Source organism: Oryctolagus cuniculus, chromosome 6, assembly GCF_051225735.1.
Source record: "Oryctolagus cuniculus isolate XC-2025 breed Fujian yellow rabbit chromosome 6, ASM5122573v1, whole genome shotgun sequence".
Taxonomy (NCBI): domain Eukaryota; kingdom Metazoa; phylum Chordata; class Mammalia; order Lagomorpha; family Leporidae; genus Oryctolagus; species Oryctolagus cuniculus.
Genome location: NC_142872.1, coordinates 99,408,941 through 99,434,722, shown reverse-complemented (window position 1 = coordinate 99,434,722; position 25,782 = coordinate 99,408,941). Strand labels below are relative to the sequence as shown.

The following is a 25,782-nucleotide window of genomic DNA, read 5'->3' as shown; positions in this document are numbered from 1 at the left end:
AATTATTAATGTGCACAAATATTGTAGCATGTATGAGGTGGGGACCAGCAAAAGGTGAAGTGCTAGTTGCCATGACACCAGTCAGTTCATGCTAAGGTTCATGATCTTTGTCTCAGAGAATCATTAGATGAACACTAAAGGCAAATCTGAAATGCATACCCAGAAGGCTTAAGTATAAATTCATGCATGTGCTTTCATGGGGGGATCTGAGAGGGTAACTCAGAAAACCCATCAATCAACAGGACTGTTGTATTATGTCAACTTTAAGGATGGATAATCTAGGTTAGGAGTTACCAACTAGTTAATGGATCTCTACAGGCAGTACATTAAATCAGCCTCCAGAATTAGTTGGTGCCCATGGTGGTTGGCAAGGTTTGCTAGATGTTGCTAGGTTTGCTAGGCTAGGAAATTGCAATCCATTGCTATGTTCTCTTATTTGAACATTTAGGAAACAAAGACAGAAATCTAGTTTGTCTTTATGAAAATATGGGTGACTCAGAATACATTTGAGCCAGGAGACTTCAGAGAATTTAGAATTGGAAAAGACCAAGAGATTTTCTCAGGGTTTGCCTTGTGGCAGAGCAGGTTAAGCTGCTGCCTGTGATGCCAGCAGCATGTATGGGTGCTGATTTGGATCCTGGCTGCTCTATTTCCAATCCATCTACCTGCTAATGTGCCTAAGAAAACAGCAGCTCCCTGCCACCCATGTGGGAAACACAGATGAAGTTCCTGTCTTTGGCCTGGCTCAAAAGTTGTAGCCATTTGGGAAGTGAACTAATGGATGACGATCTCTCTCCCCATCTCTACCCCTCTCACTGAACACTGCCTTTCAAATAAATAAATAATCTTTTTAAAAAAGACATTTTATTTGCAAAAGAAAAAAAATCCTCTTAATTACTAAGTATAAAGTATTGAGCTAGACCTCTGATTATTTGTGATTAATTTTATCACAAGGTTCCAATACTATAATTGGCCACCAGCTGCCTGGTTGCTATGTGATTAAGAAAATAAAAGGAGGACATTCGAATGGACACTGACATTCCTAGGAAACATGTTTAACCAGTTGAATACCTCCACAGCTCCTCAGGGTTCCTCTTCAAAGCACCGGGCACTTTGAAAGATAACTGTAAAGGTCACATTTATAGTATCAGCAAGAATTTCTTAAACAGAAGTGTAAGTGACTGCACATAGACGTGACATGTCACAGCTCGAGAAATCTTTGAAAGTTAGGTTTACGCCAGATTAACTTCCAACAGTTCCGACTTCCAGATCATTCTTGGTGCTCTTAATGACAGACTGGCCTGTGTGCAGCCTGCAGCTGCAGTGTCAGGACAAATTAGCCTAAAGTTAAACAAAAGAGAATGTGAAGAGATGTGGTATCAGGCAAAGTCTGACTGGAAATTTTTAGATGGATGGAATCTTAAAGGTGTATGTAAACAATCAGTATTTGTAAGCAATCCCAGTTTCACAGACACTAAGGGAGAAGCAAAGTTAATTTCTCCTAGTAGGAAAAGATTTCATACTGTATTTTATGTGCATTTGCACAACTTTCCTGTGATCAATTCAAGAAAAAGTATCTTTTATGAAAATCGTTCCTAAGTGTTTATCTCGTTTTAATGTCCAAGAAACAAAGAAGACATTTGTTCCCAAAGAGGACCATAAATTATGCCAGGGAAAGGATTAACACCACTGACACATACAAGGTACATCTTTCTGGTGTAAGTTCGATGGTTTTCAGCATCTCCAAATAACATCATCTATACAATCTGAAATAAAGGATTCTAGTCAAGATAGTACAGGACAAAGCACCTCCAGCTGGAAATGCGAAGAGCACCCCTCCAAATGCTCATACAATGTTCCTTTGGTATTTTGTTCCTTCTGTCAGTGTTGCTACCAGAGTAACTTATCTTTACCAGAATCACAAAGGAACACAAAGGGTGACTCATAATACATTTGAGCCAGGAGACTTCAGAGAATTTAGAATTAGAAGAGACCAAGAGATTTTCTCAGGGTTTGCCTTGTGGCAAAGCTTATTTATACATATAAAATGACATCTGGTGGCCTTCTTCTCTGAGAGCTCAGTCATGGCTCCTGGAAAACTATGATTCAACAGGACAAACTTTTGAAGGTGCTGAATTACAGTGAACTGTGTTAAAAAGGCAAAAAGGATAAATCATTTATGTGTTCAAAGATTAAAGATGGTGCCATGACGTGCCACCAGCTAACTGGGGTAAGGAACATGCGGCTAAATACTCTATTTGTAGCAGATATAAAGGTATCTACTTAATAAATATATTGGACTTTAAAAGTTTTAATTTGACCATAGAAAGTATTATTTGAAAAGAACCATCTTTATTACCAAATTATCTTTAATTAGGAGACAAAGCTTAAACCAATGTTTGCTAGCAATTTTTTTGACTTAGATTTTAGCTGCAGCTGACAGCAGAAATTCTAACATCCTTGTAGCTGCATGATATCATGACAGCCTTTCTTCCCTTTTGCTGTGTGGGTATGTTTGTAGACAGAAAGGCCCCTGGCCTATTGTGCAATAGAACCCCATTTAAAGCCTGGAACTACTCTCTCAGACTTAACAAAATGTTCATCTTAATTTCTAACAGACTGAGAAAAGACATTCTCTTTTGATAAAGAACAGACTTAAAAAAAAGTCTAAATAGTCAAATTTGTACAAATGTTATATTTAGAATCCTTTAAGAAAACACAAATTACTGTGAGGTTACTGGCATTAGTTTAACATTTGAATGGCACCAGCAGTTAATACGTAACACACATGCACAGGAATACTCCTACGGTTGCCCTGCAACCAAGAAGCTAATAAAAGGTCCAGGCCTTTCAAATGGACACCTAGATGATGACACCATCAGTTATTCAGCAAAAATAAATGCTTCATTAACTTGTCTTCCCACTGTGAAAGCTTGTAGTGAATGTACCCCAAGACTGCCACTCAGATAACAACATTCTCTTGCATTTTAGGGCTCAAAATACAGAAATACCAGAAATGAGGTGACTTAAAACTTAATCTGCCTGGAAAGTACACTGGGCTTTGGAATCCAGAAATCCATGTGGTCCTGACTGCCAATTACTTAACCTTCCTTTTGTTACTTGACCTCTCGACTCTTGATTTAACTCATTTAAGAAGAATGAGACAAAAAGAGGGGTGTCCAGGGTCTTTTAGGTCAAAATGTTAAGATTTATATTCAGTAATTCTTTTCTTCTATTCTTACTTTGCATTCAAAATACAAGTCGTAACACTGAGGTAATTACTTGCCTAAGACTCTCATAAATGACTGAGTAAGGTACCAGCTCCATTAGTGAGTTGCAGCATTTGGTGATCAGTAAAAATATCTACTCATTAAATATTCATATGATGTTATGGCTGCGCCTTTTAGCATACTATAACTTGAATCCATGCTTCTTATCTATAAAAAATAATTGCTGTTTTTTGGCTTTAGCAGGGTCTGTGGAAGCTCAAGGCATCAAACATTGAACGCTGAGCACTGTGAAATGCCATTTCCCCTGACCCGTGCCCTGACGAGGCCCTACATGATCAAAAGAGTGTTCAGTGACTTCCCTTCAGCTCGGGCCCTTCCCTCTATTTAATAACTTTCATGGAATAATGAAAATAACCTACAACAGTGCAAAGTTCCTGCCAAACAACAAGCTGTCATTAATCCCTTTGCTCTGTTGCAAATTCAAATCACAGCTCAGAAATTACTATAAAGACAGATAAGCTATCACTTGGGGACCGCCTGCATTCCATATAGGGGTGCCTGAATCCAGTATTTCCTCTGTTTCACATTCCAGCTTCCGGCTAATGTGCCTGGTAGGAAGCAGATGATGGCTAAAGCACCTGGGTTCCTGATATTCACATAGGAGACCCAGATGGAGTTCCTGGCTCCTGGCTTTGGCTTGGCTGTTGATGGCATCTGGGAATGAACCCGTGGATGAAAGATCCATCTCTGGGGGCCAGTGTTGTGGCATAGAGGGTTAAGCCACTGCCTGCAGTGTTGGCATCCCATATGGACACTGGTTCAAGTCCCAGCTGCTCCACTTCCATTCCAGCTCCCTGCTAATGTGCCTGGGAAAGCAGAAGATGGCCTTGGTTCTTGGGCCCCTTTACCCACATGGGAGACCCAGAGGAAGTTCCTGGCTCCTGGCTTTGGCGTGGCCCAGCCCTCGCCATTATAGCCATTTGGGGAGTGAACCAGTGGATAGAAGATATCTCTCTGTCTCTCCCTCTCTCTGTAACTCTGCCTTTTAAATAATAAAATAAATCTTAAAAAAAAAAATCCACCTCTATGCCTTTCAAATAAATTAAATAAATAGGCCCTAAAAAAATCTTCCAAGGGCAGAGGTTTTGGTTCTGCTCTAGTCAAAGGAACCACTTCCATGGGGCAGACTCACCTGTGCATAAGTGTAGCCACTGCTTAGGCTGCCCCAAGTGGCATGGTCCTTTGCCCCTGTTTCAACAGTACAGTCTAGCAACATCCCCTTGACACATCACTTATAATTCGTAAGTGTAAATAGTTCAGGTTCTTCTCGGCTATCTGTGGGGCCTTTAAAAATATTAAAATTTTTACCTAAATGAAGGACCAATATAATCAAGAGGTTACTCTTGAGAATGTACTTTGTCCTTAAACATGCACAACAGCAACATAGGACTCACCCAAAGGTCTATGAGGAATACATATTAAATTAAATTGTTAAAAAACAAACTTTGTGAGCCTCTTAAAGAACCTTAAGGATGACAGAAGCCTTTTCTGTAAGTCAGTAGTTCTTGGAATCACCTGGGACGCTTATACTCTGGGCCCGGGCCACATCCCACACCAACCATTCCTGAATCTGCATGGGAGAGAATCAGGCATATGGAGGCCACATGCCCTGGCCGTGTCTAATATACAGCCAGGTTGGAGAACCAGTGTTCTAGAACAGAGTTGCTCAGTGTCAACACCATTACATTTCCAGCTGGGTAGTTTTATGTCATGGGGCTGTCCTGGGTGCCCCACGCTGTCTGGCAGCAACCCTGGCCTCTCCTCTACTCGAAAGAAGCCAGAGGCAGCTCCACCAGTCTGACAAGAAAAGTGTCTCCAGATGTTGCCAACATCCCCGGGGGCAAAATCACCCCCAAGAGAACCTCTCTCTAGAGGCAACATGCATACTCGCAAAGTAAATTCCATATATTCCAGTGTGATTTTCTCCTAAGCTCTAGTTCTCACATTGGAATGACATATTTTAGGTCTGCAATACATTCTTGTCTGGAAAAAAAAAACCACGACTTATACATGGGCTCAACAATCTCATCACTTTTAGTTTCTATACCTCAAACAACCATTCCACTGGTAAGAAATATCTTTGAAGGACAACAGGGCTGGCCTAATAGCCAGTCTGCTACAGGCTAGGGACCTCACAGAAGAATAATATCAAAATAAAACAGAAGATGACTCTAATCACTGAGCAATCACAACTCTGGCTAAAGCACCACCAAAAATGTTGTACTCAATTGTGAGAACAAAAAAGGAAATCTCCTTTTAAGAGTTGCAAATTCAGGTGAGACACATTGTTTCAATCAACCAACAATACTAAATGTTGACAATGTGCAGGCACTGGATGGGGAGCTCTCCCGCCTCATCTTAACTCCTGCCAGTCATTCACAGCTCCACAGTGCAGGGTCCTGACTGCACTGTGGCTGTGGCAACTCCATCCTGGGCACAGCAGCAAGGAACAGTAAGCTAGAGGGCACCTAGACTCTTCCTTTTAGACACTAGACCTGAATCCTCCCCCCAGAAGGCAGGGCCTAATATTTTCCTAGCCTACAAGATTCCTAAAGGGCTGGCTAGCTCAGGGAAAATTAAAGGTGTGTGTGTTGGGGGCAGATATTTTGAGAAAGCAGGAAGGAAAATAAGTGTAGCAGAACAATTTCTCCTCAAACTCTGATGTGCACAAGGATTGCCTGGGATGGGAAGTAAATGGAGGTTCTGACAGGCCCCCAGGGAGTGCCACTGCAGTCCTCTGGGTCCTAGACCAAGGCCAAGGCTGTAGAGTGAACCTGGGGAATCTGTCCACTCCAATCTCAAGTGGCTTCACATCAATTTTTCCTAAAGCTTCAGGAAAGGAGGCAAACAACTTTTCCTCCCCTCTGTCCCCACCTCTCCCCCCATTTATCAGGTAAAGGCTGGACCAAATCACATCAAGAGTTCCCAGGTGAAGGAGTTTATGGACTGACTGTATGCATATTTGCCCAGGATCCATTTTCAGCACAAGCAAGTACTCCCCGGACAACCCAACCCCAATAGAAAAAGCTCTCAAAAGGAGACCTAAAAGACTTCAAAAACCCTTCCCTCCTCACCCACTAGCTTTGAAGACTTTGCTTCCAAGATACGGAATGCAGATCCTGTTAGCAGTTACCTCTTTCACGATCCATCTTTACCTTGGACAAGTGAACCATAGCAGTGCTTATGCTCTGGGGAGCCTGAGTAAATCCTGCTTAGGAAAATATTACCCCTTTACATATCAGATGCTGGGAATGTAAGTTTAGACACGTGATCAGCCAGCCCAAACTGCACAATTTCAAAAACCCATGATTAACATTTCAAAGGCAAAGCTAATGAAGCTATCTGGAATTCTGATCCCGTAAGATTATTACATAACAGAATAAAGGTTTTACATTTTCCAGAAGATAAGGTAATAAAACAAACTAAAGTAAAACCATACTGTTGGGGCCAGCACTGTGGCATTAGCGGGTAAAGCCACTGCCTGCAACTCTGGTATATAATATGGGGGCCAGTTCTAGACCCAGCTGCTCCACTTCTGATCCAGCTCCTTGCTAATGTGCCCGGGAAAAGCAGTAGAAGATGGCCCAAGTCTTTGGGCCCCTGCACCTGTGTGAGAGACATGAGAGAAGCTCCAGGCTCCTGGCTTTGTTCTGGCCCAGCCCCAGCCACTGTGGCCATTTGGGGAGTGAACCAGCCGATGGAAGACTTCTTTCTCTCTCTGCCTTTCAAATAAATAAATCTTAAAAACAAAAACAAACAAATCCACACTGTTCCTGGAAGTTTGATACCAACTATTTATAGAACTTTGTTCGGTCAGTGCTGGTAGAAGGTCCCTTTCCTTCATTACCTTTTTGTACTCAGTTCATCAATGCTGACAGGCAAGCCAGAAAGAGAAGAAATGAAGCCAGGTGACCAAGGCTGTACTATACTATCCTCAAGGAAATCATCACCTCTGACAGAGACCATGAAAAATGATGGAAAACACACAGAAAAAAACATTAATTGGGCTTTGGTAATAAAACTCTTCTGTGGTATTGGTTGTGCAGGCTAGAATTTTATGTGCTTGCCTAATTTGTACAGCAAACTTTCTGGGGATATTAAGTGAGGGTTAAATCGGTCATTGCTAAATTTACCATGCTAAATAATATAAAAAAAATTAGAAGATTATTTCTTACATTCTGCTAGAGGGCACAAACCATAAGTGACTCACAGGAAAATCTACTGAACACATAGCCAAGGATTTGTCCAGGTTTCTAACCTGGAGCCATATGCTGAGGGCATGGATCTGGGATTCTTCCTTTCCCAGTGGTGACCTTGGGGAAGGTCCATAACCTCTCTGTTGCTTCATCCATACAAAGGGAGGTAACAGCTCTTAATCAGAGTTGCTCCGAGGCTCAAACGAGAAAAGATTTTTTATGAAAATGCTTTGTAAATTTAAGTTCTATATATAAAAATACAGGAAATGTACACAAGGCTCAAGGAGTACATATTTACAGGCTATTTTGGTTATAAATGTTATCTATTTTTGGTGAGGTTGTTTCTTCAAGTACCTGTTAATTCCTGGTTCTTGCTATATACGGATCATAGTCCTTGCTGCCCTCCACACTGAGGCAGATCCCACTTCCCATTAAAACCCAGGGTCCAACCGAAGCTGCCACAACATATTGTTGAGCAGTTGCTTCAGCTGCCTATCTCCTTTCCTCCAGAGTCCTGGATGCTAGGAAGCCACAAAAGCACTTTTCCTATAACACTTCTCTTCTAACCCTCTTCTTCAGTCCTGTTTTATTAAGGGCAGAAAGTGACAGCTTTAAATATGAATATAAATTACACTGCTTTAAGAAGAGTTCAGCGAAAGTAAAAATACTACAAGTTAGGATGGAATTATTTTGAAATAACTTATTATACCCCCAGGTTTCTCTTTCCCAAGAGATTGTAGAACTATCCTGTTTAAAAGAAAAAAAAATCCTAGAGAAATCAGTAGGGGGCAGTATGTTAATTACAATTTGTAGGTGGGAAAATTCAGGCTTTGAATTTTAAGTTCCACTTGTCCTCAAAATACCCACGTGTTTACATAACTTACACTGCAAATATTTTCCCAGTACCCTGATTGAGGAAGTGTTATTTTGAGCTTCATTGTTGGGAATAACACTAAGAAGCTAAACCATGTTAATATTCAAAAATTCCAATATTCAGCTATTCGTAGGCAAGAAATTCACATTTTATACAAGTAGCAAGTAAGAGAGAAGCACTTATGGCTTCCCCAAACCAAAAACACAATGTTAATTCCACTGCCACCTCTCCCACATCTTTGTGTGATCTTTGGAAGCTTCACAGACCAAGTAATGTTTTGTTTCCAAATGTGAATTCATTGTAAGTGGCTTGTCATTGTAAGGGGCTAATTTGACAGCACTCAACGTTTTTTTCAGCAATAATTGCCCTTACTTGTTAAATATTCTAGCAGCATTTGCTGCGTGTTGAAAGTTTTATGATCATTATGAGAGGATGTTCTTTTTTTTATTTTTTTTATTTTTTTCTTCTCCCTTCCCGTGGTTCACTTAATTTTAGTTTCAGAGCATTTAGGGAAAATGGTCTCTGACAGGTGTGAACTTGAGTTTTAAGGGAAATGACAAAGTGAAAAAGAAAAAGGGATTCAAGAATGGGCCATGCTGGGTAAGCTCATCAAGTAAAAGATGTTAGCATCTGGCTTCCGCAGCAGTGCCGAGATGGCAGAAGCCTGTGTGAAACCAGGGATGCAGGTGACTGCAACTGGCTGACCAGGCAAATCAAGGTAAACCTGATTAAATTCTGAGGCCATATTCTGCCAACCCATATTTCTGAACAGCAGTACCTCAAGGGAGTGTTAAATCATAATTCAAGAAGTTTTCTAAGGCTTCCCTATCACAAGGGCCAGCTGTGTTTCACCTACTTGTTAAACATTTTCAAAGAAAAAAATGAAACGCCTCTGTCCTTTGGCTTACTTTCTGATCACACGGGCAGGAGCCTCTAGGTTAGTTGATAGAAACTTGAAGGGGACAGTTCCTTGGAATAACTAACCACTATATTAACCTCTAAGATAAGAAATCACTAATTAAACCAAAAGAGATTAACACATTTTAATCTGATCCCTGGAATTACAGGCTCAAAACATTGGATTTAACTCATTGAACTGAAGTAGAGAATAATTCCTTATTTCTTAAGGACTATTAAATTTTGTCATACTCCAAAGATTAGTTACAAAAGGCCCTTTCTCTTAGGAAAACACTGGTGGTGTGTTTAGGAAACAGGATACAAATCCACCCTGCCAGTACACCCCCTAGTGGAACTTCAGTATACTACACTTTGGGGGTCCAAAAACATCCTGGGTACAGGAAGAGTATTCCTTATGTGAAATGTTTGGTACCACAGTATTTAGGATTTTGGATTTTCTCAGATTTTGGAGTACTTGCAAATACATGATGAGGTATTCTGGTATCTTTGGAATAGGACTCGAGTATAAACATGAAATTTATTTGTTTAATACACACACACATAACACCTTATAAACATAGCTTGAGGGTAATTTTATACAGTATTTTTAATGTTGCTATGTTTTGACTGTAATCCATCACATAAAGTCAGTCAGGAATTTTCCATTTGTGGCATCACGTTAGCGTTCAAAAAAAAGAAAAAACAACTTCAGACTTAGGAGGGTTTCAGATTTTCAGATTGAGGTGCTCAATTTATATTCATGACCTACACAGGCTTGAGGGTTGTAAGCGCCCCACAGTCACATACCTCCCACTTACTACTGAGCATACCAAAAGCAAGCAAATAAACAAAGGATGTCATCCATACATGTGTCTGGATAGGCAGCTATATGGTTCAGACAGAGGCAAAAGGGCAACTTATTATAATTAAAAGAGGCCTGACCTTCATTCCTTAAAGAATTAAAGCAGAAATGTTTTAATCTGTTAATATTCCTTAACTCAAGAAAAACTTAAAAAAAAAAAGTTTCCTACTTAAAGTCTTTCTCTCAAATGAAGTTATTAAATTGCTTGAGGGGCATTTTTCCATTAAATCAATTCACTGGAATTTCCCAAAGATCTAGAAAATCTGAAAAATGATTAGAGTAAAAACAAACTTAAGGGAAAGGAAGGAACCAAGAGAATGTGAGCAGTTATGTATTTAAACACGGGGTTTGTATCCCTTCTCAAGGCCCAGTGACCCAATCCTGCAATGAATGGCTAAGGACTCTGCCAGGGCACTTTCCATTCAGTCTTTCTGAAAAACCTATTCAATCAGTGTTAGCATTAGCACAAGCTAAAGAATGCTTCCACTCTGACATGTCCTATAGATTAATTTCTACTTGGGCAGATAACGGATAAAGCCCTGGATGTAGAAATAATGAGGAAGAAAAGAACAAATACCAACTCTGCTTTCAGGAACTGAGATAAATAGCATAACTTGGTCCATGATGAAACAAGAAAGGGCCATTCCCTGAAGCAGTGATTTGGTGACTAATCCACAGGGACTATCACCTTAATATATAAAGATACTATTAAGTCAACAGGAAAATATCCTCAATTGGTGTTTTTCTTTTCTCAGGAGTAGTGATACACATTTTCTTGCCTATTAAACTTCTGTTGTCTCCAGTAAAACAAGACTGGAATGGCAGAAAAAGCAGAGGTTCCTGTATGAAGCATGGGCACTCAGGGCTTTCTCAGGACACAGGAGTTGAAAGTACCCAGGGGACGTCATAAGTGCTGTGCTGGGAAGGCAGGTGGAAATAAGCTGTGGATGGCCCAAGATGCCAAGCTAATGAGCCTGGACTTCACACAGTGAGCAATATGGTCATGCAAGGGTTTAAGCAGGCATACAACAAACTCAAGTCTGCTTAGATAATTCTGGGCTGGAGAACAAAGATGGAAACAAAGAAACCCAGAAGCTCTTCTGAGTCCAGGCAAGAGGTGATGTAGGTGCACATGAGAAGGTGGGAATGGACAGGAGGGGTCAAAGTACATGTTGGCAAAATAATGCTTAGGATTTGGTGACCCACAAAAGTGTGCAGGATAGAGAATTGAAGATAAGGCTGATATTTCCCAGTGTGGTGACTGGCTACCGCAGGGAATGCAAAAAGGGGAGTCAGTTTAGGCTTGAGACATGCTGACTTTGGGTAATGTGTGGGGAGTCAAGACTATGTGTGAACTGGGAATGTCCTAGAAATCATAGTTGAAGTCATTGAAACAGGTTACCCCGCCTGATATAGGTACGCAGTGAGAAGAGGTATGAGCACTCAAGACTAAAGAGTTATGACATTTCAACGTTGGAGAGGCTACAGGGATTGGGAACACAGGAAGAACAGCAGAAGGGTGGTTTATCACCACTTGAGTTTCAAGGAGAGGGTCAAGAGGGTCAAGTTCTGCAGAAAAATCAAGCTGCAAACTGGATTTGGCAGTGAGGGAAACACAGCTATTTTCTCATATAGTTTAGAAATTATGCCATTATTGACTTAGCAGTATTTTCTGAACAAGCAAGATAATCTGACACAGATTGGGACATATAGCAAAGATGTTCCCAACATCTTTTTTATATGCTATAGCATCTGGTTCTCTGCTAACAACTGTAATGTGACATGACATTTTATCATGCTATACATTTTCATTTCTAGTCACAGTAGATTTGGCTCAGCATGTGATATATCAAACACAGAAACTCAGAGTTCAAAGAACATGTGACCCTATTTAGTGCATATTGGAACACAGTCCCCAATATCCAAGCAGTTGCTATCAACAGATGTTCTCCCCCAGTTTTCAACCATAACCATGAAAGTTAGTAATAGACAGTATGTTTACCTCATGTCAACTTACAACTCCTTGTAAGACATAAGAAGTCTTTATTTTTAAAGCTTGCAAATAGGCCACAAATTCTGTTTTTAATAGCTATTCTGTGAGCTGGGGAAGCATTACACTACAAAATATTTAGCCTTACAATTCTTAATATTATGGCATGGAAGACCAAGTATTAGACAAACAGTTTTATATGAATAATAGCTTATAAATGATTTTCAAAAAATTGTGAACCTAAGAGGACTTGAACAAAACTAGATTCTCTAACCAGAGAACAGAGGAATACAGTAAGTGAGATTAAAAACCAGTAAATCACATAGGATCTTAAACATTAATGATTAGGGACCATTCATGAGATATTAGGTACAACCGTAGCACTAATGTCTTTAAGTGCTACATTACTCAGATCTAGCCGGTGGGCTTTTACTTTTCCTGGATGGATTTTAACTAAATAGACTTTAGACATTTGGATATAGATAAATGCCTAATTCAGTAATTAGTATTTTAAAACTGTGAAACCTTTTAAGTTAAGTGGTCTATTAATTAACTACCAATTATCTTGTCTGACTACCATATCAATAGAAGTAAATTACTGACTAGCTGTTTGACAGATTTAGTCCTCTGCCACACAAAATTTCTTTAGAACATAAAAGGCTTGCAGTTAAATGCTTTTGCTTCCCCCTTTTGGCTAATCAGGGATCAATTTGCTACTCACGTATAAAGGCCACATGCAACTCTAGTCAAAAAGGATCTACAGATAAACTTCAGGGTTTTTTTTTTTTTTTTCCAAATGGCAAGCTAGGATTCTACTCCCTCTCAAAAAATAACAACTGAAGCAATCTTATCTTTTATTCGGGGGGGGGGGGCAGTCACGAGTATACTTCCTCAATGGAGGCCAACTTTCCATATTTCAAAGTAGAGTAGAGAGATATTTTCAAATTTTCAACACATCTCACCAAGATATGAAGAAAGCCTATGCAAATGCTTCCTAGATGCTAAAGTACATGATACAGCACCCATGGTTCATAGTCTTGTCCTGTTTCATTGCACAGTACGCTGATTAGAACCTACCCCAAGTCTATCACTTTTAGACTGGTAACCACAAGAAAGTTCCTGGGATGGTTGCTGCTGAGACTCGGGAGGTGAAGTGTCATAGTGCACTGGAAGGCTTGTAGAATAGAATAATGCCAGGGGTCATAAACATTTCCAAAGTGTATAGAAATGGCACATGACTGTGAACCAAAGGATTGATGTAAGGATCCTCTCTTTGAGGCCTGGGCATTGAGAAATATGAATGGTTTCCACACTTTCAATTTGAGCTTGATTCAAACTGGCATATCAATGTTAGACTTCTCAAAGTTGCTAGCCGCAGTCATCAATGAGCAGAATTAATACTCTACAGTAAAAATGAGCATACTGGTGGGGCAGAAAGAATGGAAAAGTTATATAGGAAACTAAAGATTACAAACAATAATGAATATGAGACAGCTCCATTTTAAAATTTACACAACTTGAGTTATTCCAATATAATGCTTACCTTTTGAAATGCTGCAACATGGACCCGCCATGTGAGTGGTCTCTGAATAGGTTATCTCCTAAATACTTAAGCAGGAGCCTATTACATATTATCAAATATTTATTGCGATGCCAGCGTTGGTGACATAGCAAGTAAAGTCACTGCCTGCAATGCCAGCATCCCATATGGGCACCAGTTCATGCGCTGGCTACTCCACTTCTGATCTGGCTCCTTGCTAATGGCCTGAGAAGAGCAGTGGAAGATGGCCCAAGTGCTTGGGCTCTGTTACCCACCTGGGAGATCTGGAAGAAGCTCTTGGCTCCTGCCTGACTCAGCCATGGCTATTGGGGCCAACTGGGGAGTGAACCAGTGGATAGTATATCTCTCTCTCTTTCTCTCCTGTTCTCTCTTTCAAATACAATTTAAAAAAAAATTTATCGAGTGAATTAAGAATAGAGTTCTATTCCAGGCACAAACAGAAGTATACAGACTGCCTTGACTGCTTCTATTTACTCTGGGATGCAGGATGCAATATACACAAAGTAACACCAAAGAGCACACACTAGGCATCAAAGGATGGGGATGACATCAAACGTTGCCAGAAATTAATGGAAAGAAAAAGAGAAGCATAACCACATCATTTAACTGCAGATTTGCTGGAAAACAAGGAGCTGGACAAGATGGTCTCTAGGATCCTTCTATTCTGATACCCAAAAAATGCCAGGATGGCTGGAGTAGGGAGGAAAGGTTAAATTGAGAACTTGAACTATGCCTTAAAGGCAGATGGAGAGGTGGGCTATTAGGCTAACAGTTAAGCACCTGTTGGGATGCTCATATCCCACACTCAAATGCCTGGGTGTGACTGCTGATTCCAGTTCCAGCTCAGGCTCCTGACTTCAGCTTCCTGACAACGTGGACTCTGAAGGCAGAGGTGATGACTCAAGTAGTTGGGTTCCTGCCACAACTGCGGAAGACCTGGATTGAGGCCCTGAACAGCCATTGTGAATTTGTGGGGAGTCAATGTGAATGTGAGTGCTGTCTCTGTCTTTCAAATAAATAAATAGATCTACAGAATGGAGGAAGAGGGTGTTCCAGGCAGTAGCATGAAGAATGGTTTGGAAGTGGGAACACCCACAGCTTTTCAATGAGAGTCTACATGGTTTTCTATTTCACTGTAAATGACTTTAATTCTGAGTCAGGATCAACATACTGTTATTTTATGAAAAGGCATTAACTGTTACTTTACAGTTTTGCTTAAGATGATCTGTTCAAATAACTGGACAAATCTGTGCTCAGTTGATTTACTGTTTTGAATGTATGGGGCAAGTTCTCTTCCCTACCCAGAAATAGTCAAAGACACACTCTATTTTTTTCTAGAAGGAAAACAGCACAGCTACCACCAACATTTTCACCTCGAGGGCTACTGGAAAGGAAATGGAATTCAGGGGGTCTCTGAGCAGCACTACGTGGTATGCCTTCTTTTAAGCTTCAGTGGCTAGATCTCAACTTCTCAAAAGATTTGTAAGTCTCGGCAAAAAGTCAGAAATTCCAACCCCAAAATGAATTTTCTGACTCAATATTGAAAATAAATTCTTAAGTTTAGATGCTTAGGGGAAAAACAGCTGGAGAATTCAGGAGCCTCCCATATTTTAATATGAAGTGACGTCATTACTGTCAAGGCTTCCAAGAACTCCCTAAATTGTGTGTTAAGCAACATCTTGAAGCACAGTGAGGGCTCTAGGAAGGTGTATGTTCTTCCTTGGTATACAGATTGAGTTGCAGAACAATTTTTCTCCTAGAGATCTGATTCAATTTCCCCCTTGTTTTAGAAAGTAGCCTAATGTTAGAAGTATAGCATATTAATTTGAGTGCACTTTCAAAGCTGAGATATTTACTTTATAATAGCTAGAGAAGATAGGCTGCTTTCTTGTTATATTCAATCACAGATTGTATGGGGTTTCAGATCTAGTTACATTTGAGATTTTTTAATTCAGCAAAATAATCACAGGAGAAAGCAGGCAAGATTACTAAACTTCAGAGAACCTGATACAGGTAAAAGTTTATGGTTAGGCAAGGTTGCAAAATCTCAGTCAAAGGTTACTGGAAAAAAACAAAATCCTGGTGTATGGTGCATAACCAATGCACTACTGACGGCTGTGTATCTGGTTAAGGCTGACGAGTCAAGTGAGATCACCTGGAGTTTCTATGGCAGCTTCATCTTTACTAGTCTTCTGTACTCCCCCTGCAGTTTGCCTTTTATTTCAAACGGTAGTCGTTTGTTCTACTCAGAACCACAAACATACAAGACTCCTGATGAATCGACTGCCAAGTTTATTCAGTGGGCCTGGCCTCTGCTCACCTAGCCGACCTCTGTGCTATTTGCTGCCGTTCCTGTGGACCCAGCAGCTGCCAAAATTTTAATTGTTTCTTCCTCCCAGTGCATGTAGCCAACACGCACTCACATGCATGTGCATACACATATTTATGTTCTCTCAAAGTGGATGTGGTCATCCCCTCATTCATTTCAAACAGATATGAGTTAGCTCAAGTCATTTATATGTTCATTTCTAGAGATTTGGAAATTACATAAAGCTCATGTTTTGAAATAAAACATTAAAATAAGCTTCTTCCAGGATCAGAGAAAAGGTTTGATGGTCAAAGAGCAACACTGGAATAAGTACTTCTAAAGCCAGATTAAGTTTTTAAGCAGTTGCTAAAAAATTAATGAGGTTTAATGTGACCTATTTAGGAGAAACAGTTCTTTGTTGTGTTCTATTACAAGGCTAATCTGCCTATGGAGGAAAAGAACCCTCTCTCCTTACCCCTTCATGACTGGCTCCTACCTGCGCATGAAAAGTAAAGGGGAAATACGACGAGGAATAAAAGCATACAGTGGACAACGCTGTACAGTTAGATGGGAGACTTTCATACTGACCCTTAGTGAAGGTTAAGTTCAGCTGCAAAACTGGGTTCACTTCTGCCCTGCCCTGCCCCCCATCCCTGGAGGCTGTGTTAGCTCTGAGGACCAGCTGACATTGCCTCAATCCCTCACTCCCGGGATCCACCCGCCCCCCTGCCGCCGGCCCCATGGTCCTGTCAGGAAGATGCTGTTCTCATTTGAGAGACATCTTCCACGCTAAGCCAGTCCTGAGACAACCTCGGATCCAGACAATGCCGTGGAACCCTGGAGATGGTCAATGGATGCTCAGTGTCTGCCAGGGTGGCCTGACCACTCCCAGCGGGCCACAGATGCTGATCTCAGAATCTCTGGCACTTTCTAAAATGTGGCTGAGCAGTAATTTGGAAGTCTAAACCTCGACTTTAGGAATTCATAAGAACAACCAAATGTTTTATAAACTCAACAGAAAGTAAAATAAACAAACCCAGGGTTTTATACTCCCTCTTGTTATTTTTATGGCAATCTTTCAAACTAGCTCAAAATGTTCAGTCTTCAACCCTCGCAAGAAAACGGAATTGAGGAGGGGGATGTAGAAAACAACTACTTAATAATAACTGCTGTACACAGTAATTCACCATGGGGAATAGCTAATTAGAAGGAAACTGTTGAAACAGTGCAGGTGGCTCTTAGGCTGGCATTGAAGCCTCACTCCTTCTCACCGAGGAGGGCCCAGTAATAAAAAGGACAGTTCTATTTACCCAGAAGTGTGCGTGGCAGTTGACCATCATGGTTCTCTCAATGAGCTCATCAGGACATTCCAGAAGGTGATGCCCAGAGACCACACCGGCATTGTTGACCAGCACTGAGACCTCGCCAACCTCCTTGCGGACCCTTTCGGCCGTCAGGTAGACGTTCTCCCTCTTCCCCACGTCACAGGTGTAGGTAAAAACCTGTAAGTTACAGTGGGGCAGAATTTCTTCCTCGCCATTCCCAGCTGTCCTCAGAAGAAAGAATAGAAAAAGGGGGTGCAGAAAGTGAGTTATATGGTAACCCGCAGGACACAGATCACACACAACAAAAACACTACAGTGAGCTTCAAATTTCTAACACCGTAACGCTTGCCAATGACTGAACTTCCAGCTGCCTTCGTCCCTCCAAAGTCTCTGGGAATTACAGCAATTTACTGGATAGCTCTGCTTCGGGGAAAGTCATGTAATTGTGACAAGCCCAATACAAGTGGACCACATGGGATCAGCCTGCTGGAGCTAAAGACACCTGCAAAGAGCTGATCTCAGCCCAGAGAATAACACACACACACTGCACACTCGTCTTCCTTCCTCTCTCACTTTCCCTCGCTCTTTTGAGAAATAGTTCTTGATTTTAGTATGAGTACCCTTCAAATGGAAACTAACCTCAAGGCTCACCGAATCAAAATTATAAGAATCTGAATTCATCCAAAGCCAAGAAACTAAAAAGTCTCTCATAAAAAAGTAGAGGTCACTGTTTTGTCCTTAGAGGGGGAAGCTGGCACTCCTAAACAGGACCCTCACAAATCAAGTTTACAGGGAAATATGCAATCTTACCACACAAGAACTCAAACATTTCAAAAACCAAAATCTCTTCCCTGGAAACTGAATACCCTTATCTTTCCAGTTTTGGCAGAGAGCACAAAAGCGTATCTGCCACCCAATTGAAAATCTTAACATTTTCAACCTTAGGCCAAAGAGGCCGGTGCCAGTAAGTGGGGTGACAGAAGATCAATTTAGGGGAGGCGTGCTACTCAAATCAATCTTCTCCCCTAAAGTTCAATGTTTGCCTTGAAAATGAAAATTTGTCAAAAACCAAGAGCCATTATCAAATTTCCTGAAGCATTATTCATGATGGGTTATTCTCCGCTTTATCTTTTTTTTAAGTCTCAGATTCAGGCTAGTTAATAAACTATACAGAAAAGCAGGCTGGGGTGACCAAAAAACATGGCAAAAATTTACCATGTGGCTTATAAATCCTTAAAAGCACCTTCTCTTCAGAGGCAGGGCATCTCTCAATCAAGCTCAGGGTAAGGAGACTAAAGCACTTATTGCTGGTGAAACAATGTAATTATTCCCCGCCCCCGCAGCCCAAGTTAGGGTGAAATCCGCAACATCGTCCGAGTCTCCGCGCTTCGGACACACACGCACACGCACACGCACACGTCCGACGAGCCTGGAAGCAACTTCCCGAAGCCGCTCGAGTTTCCCATCGCGTCCATGCAGGTCACCGAGCCATTCCTCCAGGACGCGAACCTGCCGTCCCCAGTTCCCTCTGCCTTCCCGGCCCCCGGCGGGCGGGGAGACTCCAGGGTCGTCCTCCACCCCGAAGACGCGGGACCTCTGATGGACTGGCTTTGGCACGCTTCCTCCCCCCCGCACTCTACCAGGGAGGCGATCGTGCTCCTTTCCCAGGGGACACAGTCCACTCCCTTCCACAAGCGCGGTGGAGGGTGTTCCTTTCCTCGAGAGCCGGGCGGACCGTGACAGCGGGGTCCCGGGCCCTCGGATCCGGGCGCCGCGCGCGGGGCGAGGCTCGACCCAACAATGCCGGGCGCAGGTCCGGGTTACCTTGCAGCGCCGCGGCGTCCGCCGCCTCCAGGTCGCGGTAGATGTGGCGCACCATGCCGGCCGTCTCCTCGTTGCTCTGCGTGTTGATGTCCCAGAGCACCAGCAGCGCCCGGCGCCGGGCGAACTCGAGCGCGAACAGGCGGCCCAGGCCGCTGCCGGCGCCCGTGATGAGGCACACCTGGCCGGCCACGCTCTTCTCCTTGGGCCGCACCAGCCAGCGCGCCGCGGCCAGCACGAATGCCCACAGCACTTTAAAAGTGACCACGAAGAACTCCACCACGATGTTCATCGCGACGCCCAGGTCCCCGCGCCAGTCCAGCGCCCGCGTCCGCACCCACCCCGCGCCGGGCAGCCCGGCTCACCGCCCCGGGGCGCTTGTCAGAGCGCCCCGCGCCCACCCCCGAGGTGCCCGCCCGGCCGGAGTGCGCGCGGCGGCGCCGCTCCCTGCTTGCGCGGGGCCACTCCCGCCCGGGATCGGCGCGGTGGCCCCGGGATGTGCCCGCCGCCGCAGCCGCCCGGCTCGGCGCCTCCTGCTGGCGGCCGCCCGCCCGTCCGTCCTGGAGCGCCCGGCCGGCCGGTCCCGCTGCAGCGGCGGTGACAGCCGCCGAGTTAGGCGACGCGCGCTGCCCTCATGGCCAAGCCGCCACCGCCGCCGCCGGAGGGAACCCCTCTCAGCCCGGGCGAGGGGTACGCGGCGGAGATCGCACGGGCCGGCCGGCCGCGGCAGGAGTTGTCAACTTGACGCAAGTTGCGAGAGGGTGGGAGAGTGGGGTGCGGGGCGGCGGAGAGCCGGGAAGGGGCGACTCGCTCAGCGTAGGCGAGCGCTGCCCAACGGCTTGCAGCTGCCCCCGCGGTCTCGTGTGCCCCAGCCCTCCACTCCCCGCGGCTGTCACTCGGGCACCGAGCTCCGCAGCGCAGCTCGCAAGTCGGAACGCTCCCGGCCGCCTGTGAGCGGGATCCACTCTCCGCGCTATATAACCCGCGACCGGGAAGAGCCGGCGGCGGCATCGGCATCGGCCCTCCCTCCGCTCGGCCCTCCCCGCCCCCGGGCGCACCCCGCCCCCGGCCCAGCCCCCCGCCCGCCCGCCCGCCGTCCGCGGAGTGGCGCGGGGCAGCCCCTCTCACATGGCCGTGGCCGCAGCCGCCAACTCCAGTCTCACCTCCCTTCGCGGCTCACGCCCCCTGCCGTGGGTTGCCCTGGCCTCCGCCTCCACGGCCCAGCGGTCGGCAGAGTGCCGGCCATCCTCCAGCCGTCCAGTTTTCGCTTTGCCCAGTCTCGTCAACCAGGGGGAACTCCGGACGTCGCCGCCTGCAATCAGGCGCTGCGGAAGACAGCCCCGCAGGCTGGCGGAACGACGAGAAGGACCTCGCGGCGCGGCTGGGGGTGCGGTTGTCGGAGGTTGCGGCTGCCAGGAGCAGGGCGGCGGCCAAACGGGATTCCGAGTCGCAGCTGGCCGTTTGGGACGTGTCCCCAAAGGCTCTTGTCCTGGCTGGACTCACCAGAGCGGCGGCTGCCTACAGTCCCCGGCAGGCGCCCCCCCCCGCCCTGTGGAAGATGAAGTGATGCATGCTGGGGTTTGTAGTTCGCAGCCCGGAAGCGTGTGATTTGAGTACATTATGGGAACACGAGCCTAAGGCTGTCAACGCAGGCTAGGGATGAGGACCCCGGTAGTCAAGGTGTCAGCACTGTTTGCTCTCGGATGGATTAAAAAGTCTAATCAATGCACATATTTTTGCCATAGAAAATTTACCCGAAAGTTGACTGAAAGAGGCTGCCTCAGGCAGTTCTAAATTTAGCGTCTGCAAAGTGGGTTCTCAGTTCTGGGTTCTTTTCTGGCTTATACTAGGACAGCTATGAATTCTGGGGCTTCACTCCCGCAGACTTTAAGTGGGCAGTGCGCATGCGCTAACTTCCTCTTTTCCGGCTGGAACCATGGAGGGTGCCGAGTAAGTCCGTCTCTCTGTTCTGCAGGATCCTTTTCCATCCCCGAAGCCAGAAGCGTTGTGTCTCGCTTTTTCCCTGTGTGACTGTAGCTCTTGCCATTGCCCATTTATCTCTCCGTTTGTGACGCTCTGTGACACCAGAGGGGACCCCAGGCTAGGGGTGGGATGCGAGCGGCCCTTGCGCGGAGGTTTCGGAGGTGCCGGGAAGGAGGTGTAAAGGCAGAATGTGTGGGGGAACTGGCAGTGGAGGGCCAGCCCTCTGTGGAAGCGCTTTGGAAGAGTGTGCAGAACCTCCGGATTTTGAATTTGTTCTTGGCTGGCGCTCGGCCCGGGCGGTCTTACCGTCTGGCGTGTCTTTCGGCGTCTGGGGCTCGAGATCGAGACTTGAGCCAAAGTGTGGTTCAGCGATTCCTGGGGAATCCTGGGCCCTCTTCTGAGGGTCTCGTGGTCATTGTCTTTTAAGCAGTTTTCCAATACACTGCGCCTACTTACTTGTCTGGACTTTTAATTTTTTTTTTTAAACTACCCTCCGAAGGCACGGACAGATGCCTGGAATTGGGTTTGAGGCATTGCCACGTTTGTAATTGCCCTCGAAGTGGGCTGTGTTAAAAGTGAAAGTTACTGGCGTGCAGACAGACAGTACAAACTCTGAACCTGTCCTCACACAGTCGCAGTGACCAACGACAATTGTTCTGTCACACAGCAGAGTGCTTGGTACGATGGGGGTCCCGGGGTAACCGGAGAGCCGGAAGGGTTTAAGCTATTGATGATGGTCTCTGTTTGCTAATAACATCAGAGAGAAGAAGAAGGTTCCTGCTGTGCCAGAAACCCTGAAGAAAAAGCGGAGGAATTTCGCAGAGCTGAAGATCAAGCGCCTGAGGAAGAAGTTTGCCCAAAAGATGGTAAGTAAAAAAACACTCAACATCCAAGAAGCCGAGTGTTTGAACTTGAGAATGAGTTGGCCACTTCTTAATGAGACTTGATTCCTTAACGGCTGTATCAAGAAGTTGCTTAGCTTCCTAATATGAATGGTACTCCCAAAAGGAGGTAGTATCTGTCTTTTTGGGATGTCATTGCTTGGTGAGCAAGAAATAAAATTTAAAAGCAAGAACTCTCCCCCCTCCCCACCAGAAACTGGTGGAGCTGATTGTGTTTAGGAGCCAAAAGTCATACGTGTCTGATTTTTCAGCTTCGAAAAGCAAGGAGGAAGCTTATCTATGAGAAAGCGAAGCACTATCACAAGGAATACAGGCAGATGTACAGAACTGAAATTCGGATGGCGAGGATGGCAAGAAAAGCTGGAAACTTCTACGTACCTGCAGAACCCAAGTTGGCATTTGTCATCAGGATCAGAGGGTAAGTTTGGTTTTTACTGAATTCTGGTTTTAAAAGAAAGGCTTTGCCGTTCCAGCATAACTTAGATTACTTTTGGGAGTGCTGATTCTGAAACACTGGACTCACAAGTGTTGGGGTGGCTAGAACAAGAGGGGAGTGGTGCTACTTAAGTTGTTTGGTGCTGGTCCTGTGCCCTGATTGAGCACAGGAGGGCTTCAGTGTCTTGGCGTTTCAGAAGTGTAATGATGCAAATATTCTAATGAGCATACAGAAAAGAGGTGGCAGAAAATGTCAGGGGGAGGGGCAGTTCTAAGGGGTGAAGGCATGTGTCCAGACACTGCGCTTGTGGGAGGCTGGAGAGTAGTTTATAGAATAAATGAAAGTGCCAGTGTCTGGGTGGGACTTGTCTAAAGTCATAATGGTTAGTTTCTGGTTCTCTGCTGATAAAAATTTCTGGTAAAAGCCAAATGAATCTGTTGGTGCTTTTCACTGCAGTATCAATGGTGTGAGCCCCAAAGTCCGAAAAGTGCTGCAGCTTCTTCGCCTTCGCCAGATCTTCAATGGCACCTTTGTTAAGCTCAACAAGGCCTCCATTAACATGCTGAGGATTGTGGAGCCATATATTGCATGGGGGTAGGTCTGCCTTTTCCTTTGTTTCATTGGTTGTTTAGAAAGATGGAGTTTAGGTGATTTAACAGTGATCTTACTGTTGGGTCATTTATGTCTGCTTTTCCTGCTTCAGGTACCCAAATTTGAAGTCAGTAAATGAACTAATTTACAAACGTGGCTATGGCAAAATCAATAAGAAGCGAATTGCTTTGACAGATAACACTCTGATTGCCCGCTCTCTTGGTAGGTGTTCTGTGTTTGGGGGGAAGTTTGGTATTAAGAAAGGTGATTATTTTCTGTTTTCTTGTGGAACTACATTTCTCAGCATTAGGAATCTAAATATTGTCTCTACAATCCTTAGTTAAGTCTAAGAAAATTTTACTTAGGATTTTGTTGACTTGTGAGTAAAGCCATGTATTTCTCTATTTACTGTCTTTTGTATAGTTTAATATTATTGATTAGCTTTTATCTCACAGCCTAAAGATGTGTGGTTTTTTTTGGATGCCTTAAGATCTTTTCAAGCTTGAATAACCTTGAGTACCTTGGAAATTTCAGGTAAATACAATATCATCTGCATGGAGGATCTGATTCATGAGATCTATACTGTGGGGAAACACTTCAAGGAAGCAAATAACTTCCTGTGGCCCTTCAAGTTATCTTCTCCCCGAGGTGGGATGAAGAAAAAGACCACCCATTTTGTAGAGGGTGGGGATGCTGGCAACAGGGAAGACCAAATCAACAGACTTATTAGAAGGATGAACTAAGGTGAGATACTGCACCCAGAGAGAAATGACCTTCATAATAGGGAAAAGTGGGAGTCTTGATTTGATTTTATATATGTGTGTATATATGTATATTGTGTGGAGTATGTGGAGCTGATCAGTAGTTTCTGGGGATGGAGGGAGAGGAAATCAGCTCTTTTGATTACAGGTCGTTTAGTTCTTTTTTCTCCTTGAGGACATTTCTGCAGGGGGAGGGAAGCCCTTTTTAAAACAAAGTGGGTAAATTTAAAAACGTAAGCTAGTTTGTTCCTTCCTAACTACTAATTCTTAGATGCTAGGGTGTTAATAGATGTTTTTTTTTCCCCTTCTTTCAGGTGTCTCCTATGGTATTTTTGTAATCTGGTCAGATAATAAACGGCAACTACAGTCAAATTGAAATAAACTGTTGTATTGGTGACTTTGTCAGCCTGCCTTTGTCTTCCCTTAACTATTGTGGCAAATCGTGGTGTGTGGTAGAATTAAACTAGCAGTCCCTCACTTGCAAAACCAGGGTACACTTTGTATTGTGTCAAAAACCTTGAGTTTTTTGTCTATTAAAAAAGTTTAATTTTTCACCTTTGAATTAGGCTGTAAGTCAGAAGGGAAACTTGTCTTAGAGGCATTTGTACATAATTTGTAGGTAAGGCAATAAAAGTCAACATTTACAGAAACAATAGCTTCGTAAACGCCTGCATGAATGTGTTATTTTCCGTTCCTGTTCTGTTTTTTTTTGTTTGTTTGTTTATTTGTTTTTTTTTTTTTTTTTTGCTTTTGAATTTATTTGACAGAATTATAGATAGAAAGGTCTTCCATTGGTTCACTCCCCAAATGGCTGTGATGGATGGAGCTGCGCCGAACTGAAGCCAGGAGCCAGGTGCTTCGTGGTCTCCCATGTGGGGCCATCCTCCTCTGCTTCCCCAGGCCACAGCAGAGAGCTGGACTGGAAGAACAACAACCGGGACTAGTACCTGGTGCCCATATGGGATGCCAGCGCTGCAGGATTAACCTACTGCGCCACGGCACCAGCCCCCTCTATTTTTTTCTTGTTTTGCATCTTTTGTCCATGTTTAGGTGAGCTGTTAGGAATTCCGTTACATATTGTAAATGTTATGAGGGAAGAAACGTTTAGATTCACAGAAGTCAATGATTTGGAACATCTTAAACATTCATGCTGGGATTACCGAGCACAGACTTGAACTAGGAAGCTGATATTTTATAAGTAACAATCATGCATGTTATTTATGTATTTCACCTATACTGGTGAACTGAAAATTTTGAAGTGCTGAGTGTAACGGGTAGTTCATACAATGGAATAATTCTTGTGATCCTTCGTTGGTTATGCTGTGGCTCAAATGAATTGTGAAGAGTGGAAATTGCTAAATACATTTAGGAATTTCTTTACATTCTTTATTCCTGGTCTTTGAAGCTGTTTTCTGGGTTAGTGTGTTTCATCAGTGAATTCTGTAAAGTCGTGTTAAATGCCTGTGTAAGTGTGCTGTGTTTTGTCAGGAATTTATTGGCTGCGCTGTTGGGTCAGTAAATACATAGTACATGGATCTCTTTAAGTGGAGCCAAAGAGCTCAAGGTTTGAAATTTCCCATTTTTTTACTTTGCAGATTTTAAAGAAAGTAGTCATTACACATTTAGTGTACTGAAAGGTATTTATAGCTCATAAGGTATTAATCTGTTTGGCTTCCATGTTTCAGAGGAATGATGAGTGCCTTCAGTGGCCTTTGGGAGATCAGAATTAAAAACAGCTAGTATGGAATAGTTACACAGTTGGCATAATGCTAACTGTAGCTGTGGTTGGGCTGGATGAATAAAATGTTAAAAGATATCACTGGGATAGAAACAATATAGAAGTGGCCCTGTGTACCCAGGCAGTGGTATTTAGCAAAATAATTTCTTTAGGCAGTTCTAGGTTCGCAGCAAACTAGAGTAGTGAGTACTCTGTGAGTACTTGCACATACTCTGTGCAAGCAACCTTCTGCTGCTGACGCCTGGCT

The 25,782-nt window shown here is 43.8% G+C and overlaps 2 protein-coding genes across 5 annotated transcripts in view; one reads left to right on the top strand and one right to left on the bottom strand.

The window, feature by feature from the left end:
• Positions 1-20,902, bottom strand: part of RDH10 (retinol dehydrogenase 10) — a 29,498-nt gene extending 8,596 nt beyond the window's left edge. The window contains exons 1-2 of one of the 2 annotated variants that reach the window (XM_089335397.1): positions 20,288-20,902; positions 17,289-17,524 (exon numbers count right to left, since the gene is read on the bottom strand). In XM_089335397.1, coding sequence (XP_089191523.1) covers positions 17,289-17,318 — 30 coding nt within the window. In that variant the 5' untranslated portion in view covers positions 17,319-17,524; positions 20,288-20,902. Of the gene's footprint in view, positions 1-17,288; positions 17,525-19,127; positions 19,419-20,287 lie in introns of those variants that run through there. The other variant, XM_002710636.6, reaches the window with a different exon arrangement.
• Positions 20,903-21,041: 139 nt separating this feature from the next.
• On the top strand, positions 21,042-25,186 carry RPL7 (ribosomal protein L7). 3 transcript variants are annotated; one of them, XM_051843838.3, is made up of 7 exons: positions 21,042-21,074; positions 21,868-21,973; positions 22,261-22,427; positions 22,902-23,039; positions 23,149-23,258; positions 23,571-23,780; positions 24,565-25,186. In XM_051843838.3, exons 1-6 carry the CDS (start codon positions 21,061-21,063, stop codon positions 23,777-23,779), a joined length of 744 nt encoding a protein of 247 aa, XP_051699798.2. In that variant the 5' UTR covers positions 21,042-21,060; the 3' UTR covers position 23,780; positions 24,565-25,186. The 3 variants fall into 3 exon arrangements, with proteins under 3 accessions (XP_051699798.2, XP_069931275.1, XP_089191527.1); XM_070075174.2 differs by lacking the exon at positions 24,565-25,186 and adding an exon at positions 24,112-24,194; XM_089335401.1 differs by lacking the exon at positions 24,565-25,186 and adding an exon at positions 24,112-24,194 and having other exon boundaries at positions 21,775-21,973.
• Positions 25,187-25,782: the final 596 nt, after the last annotated feature.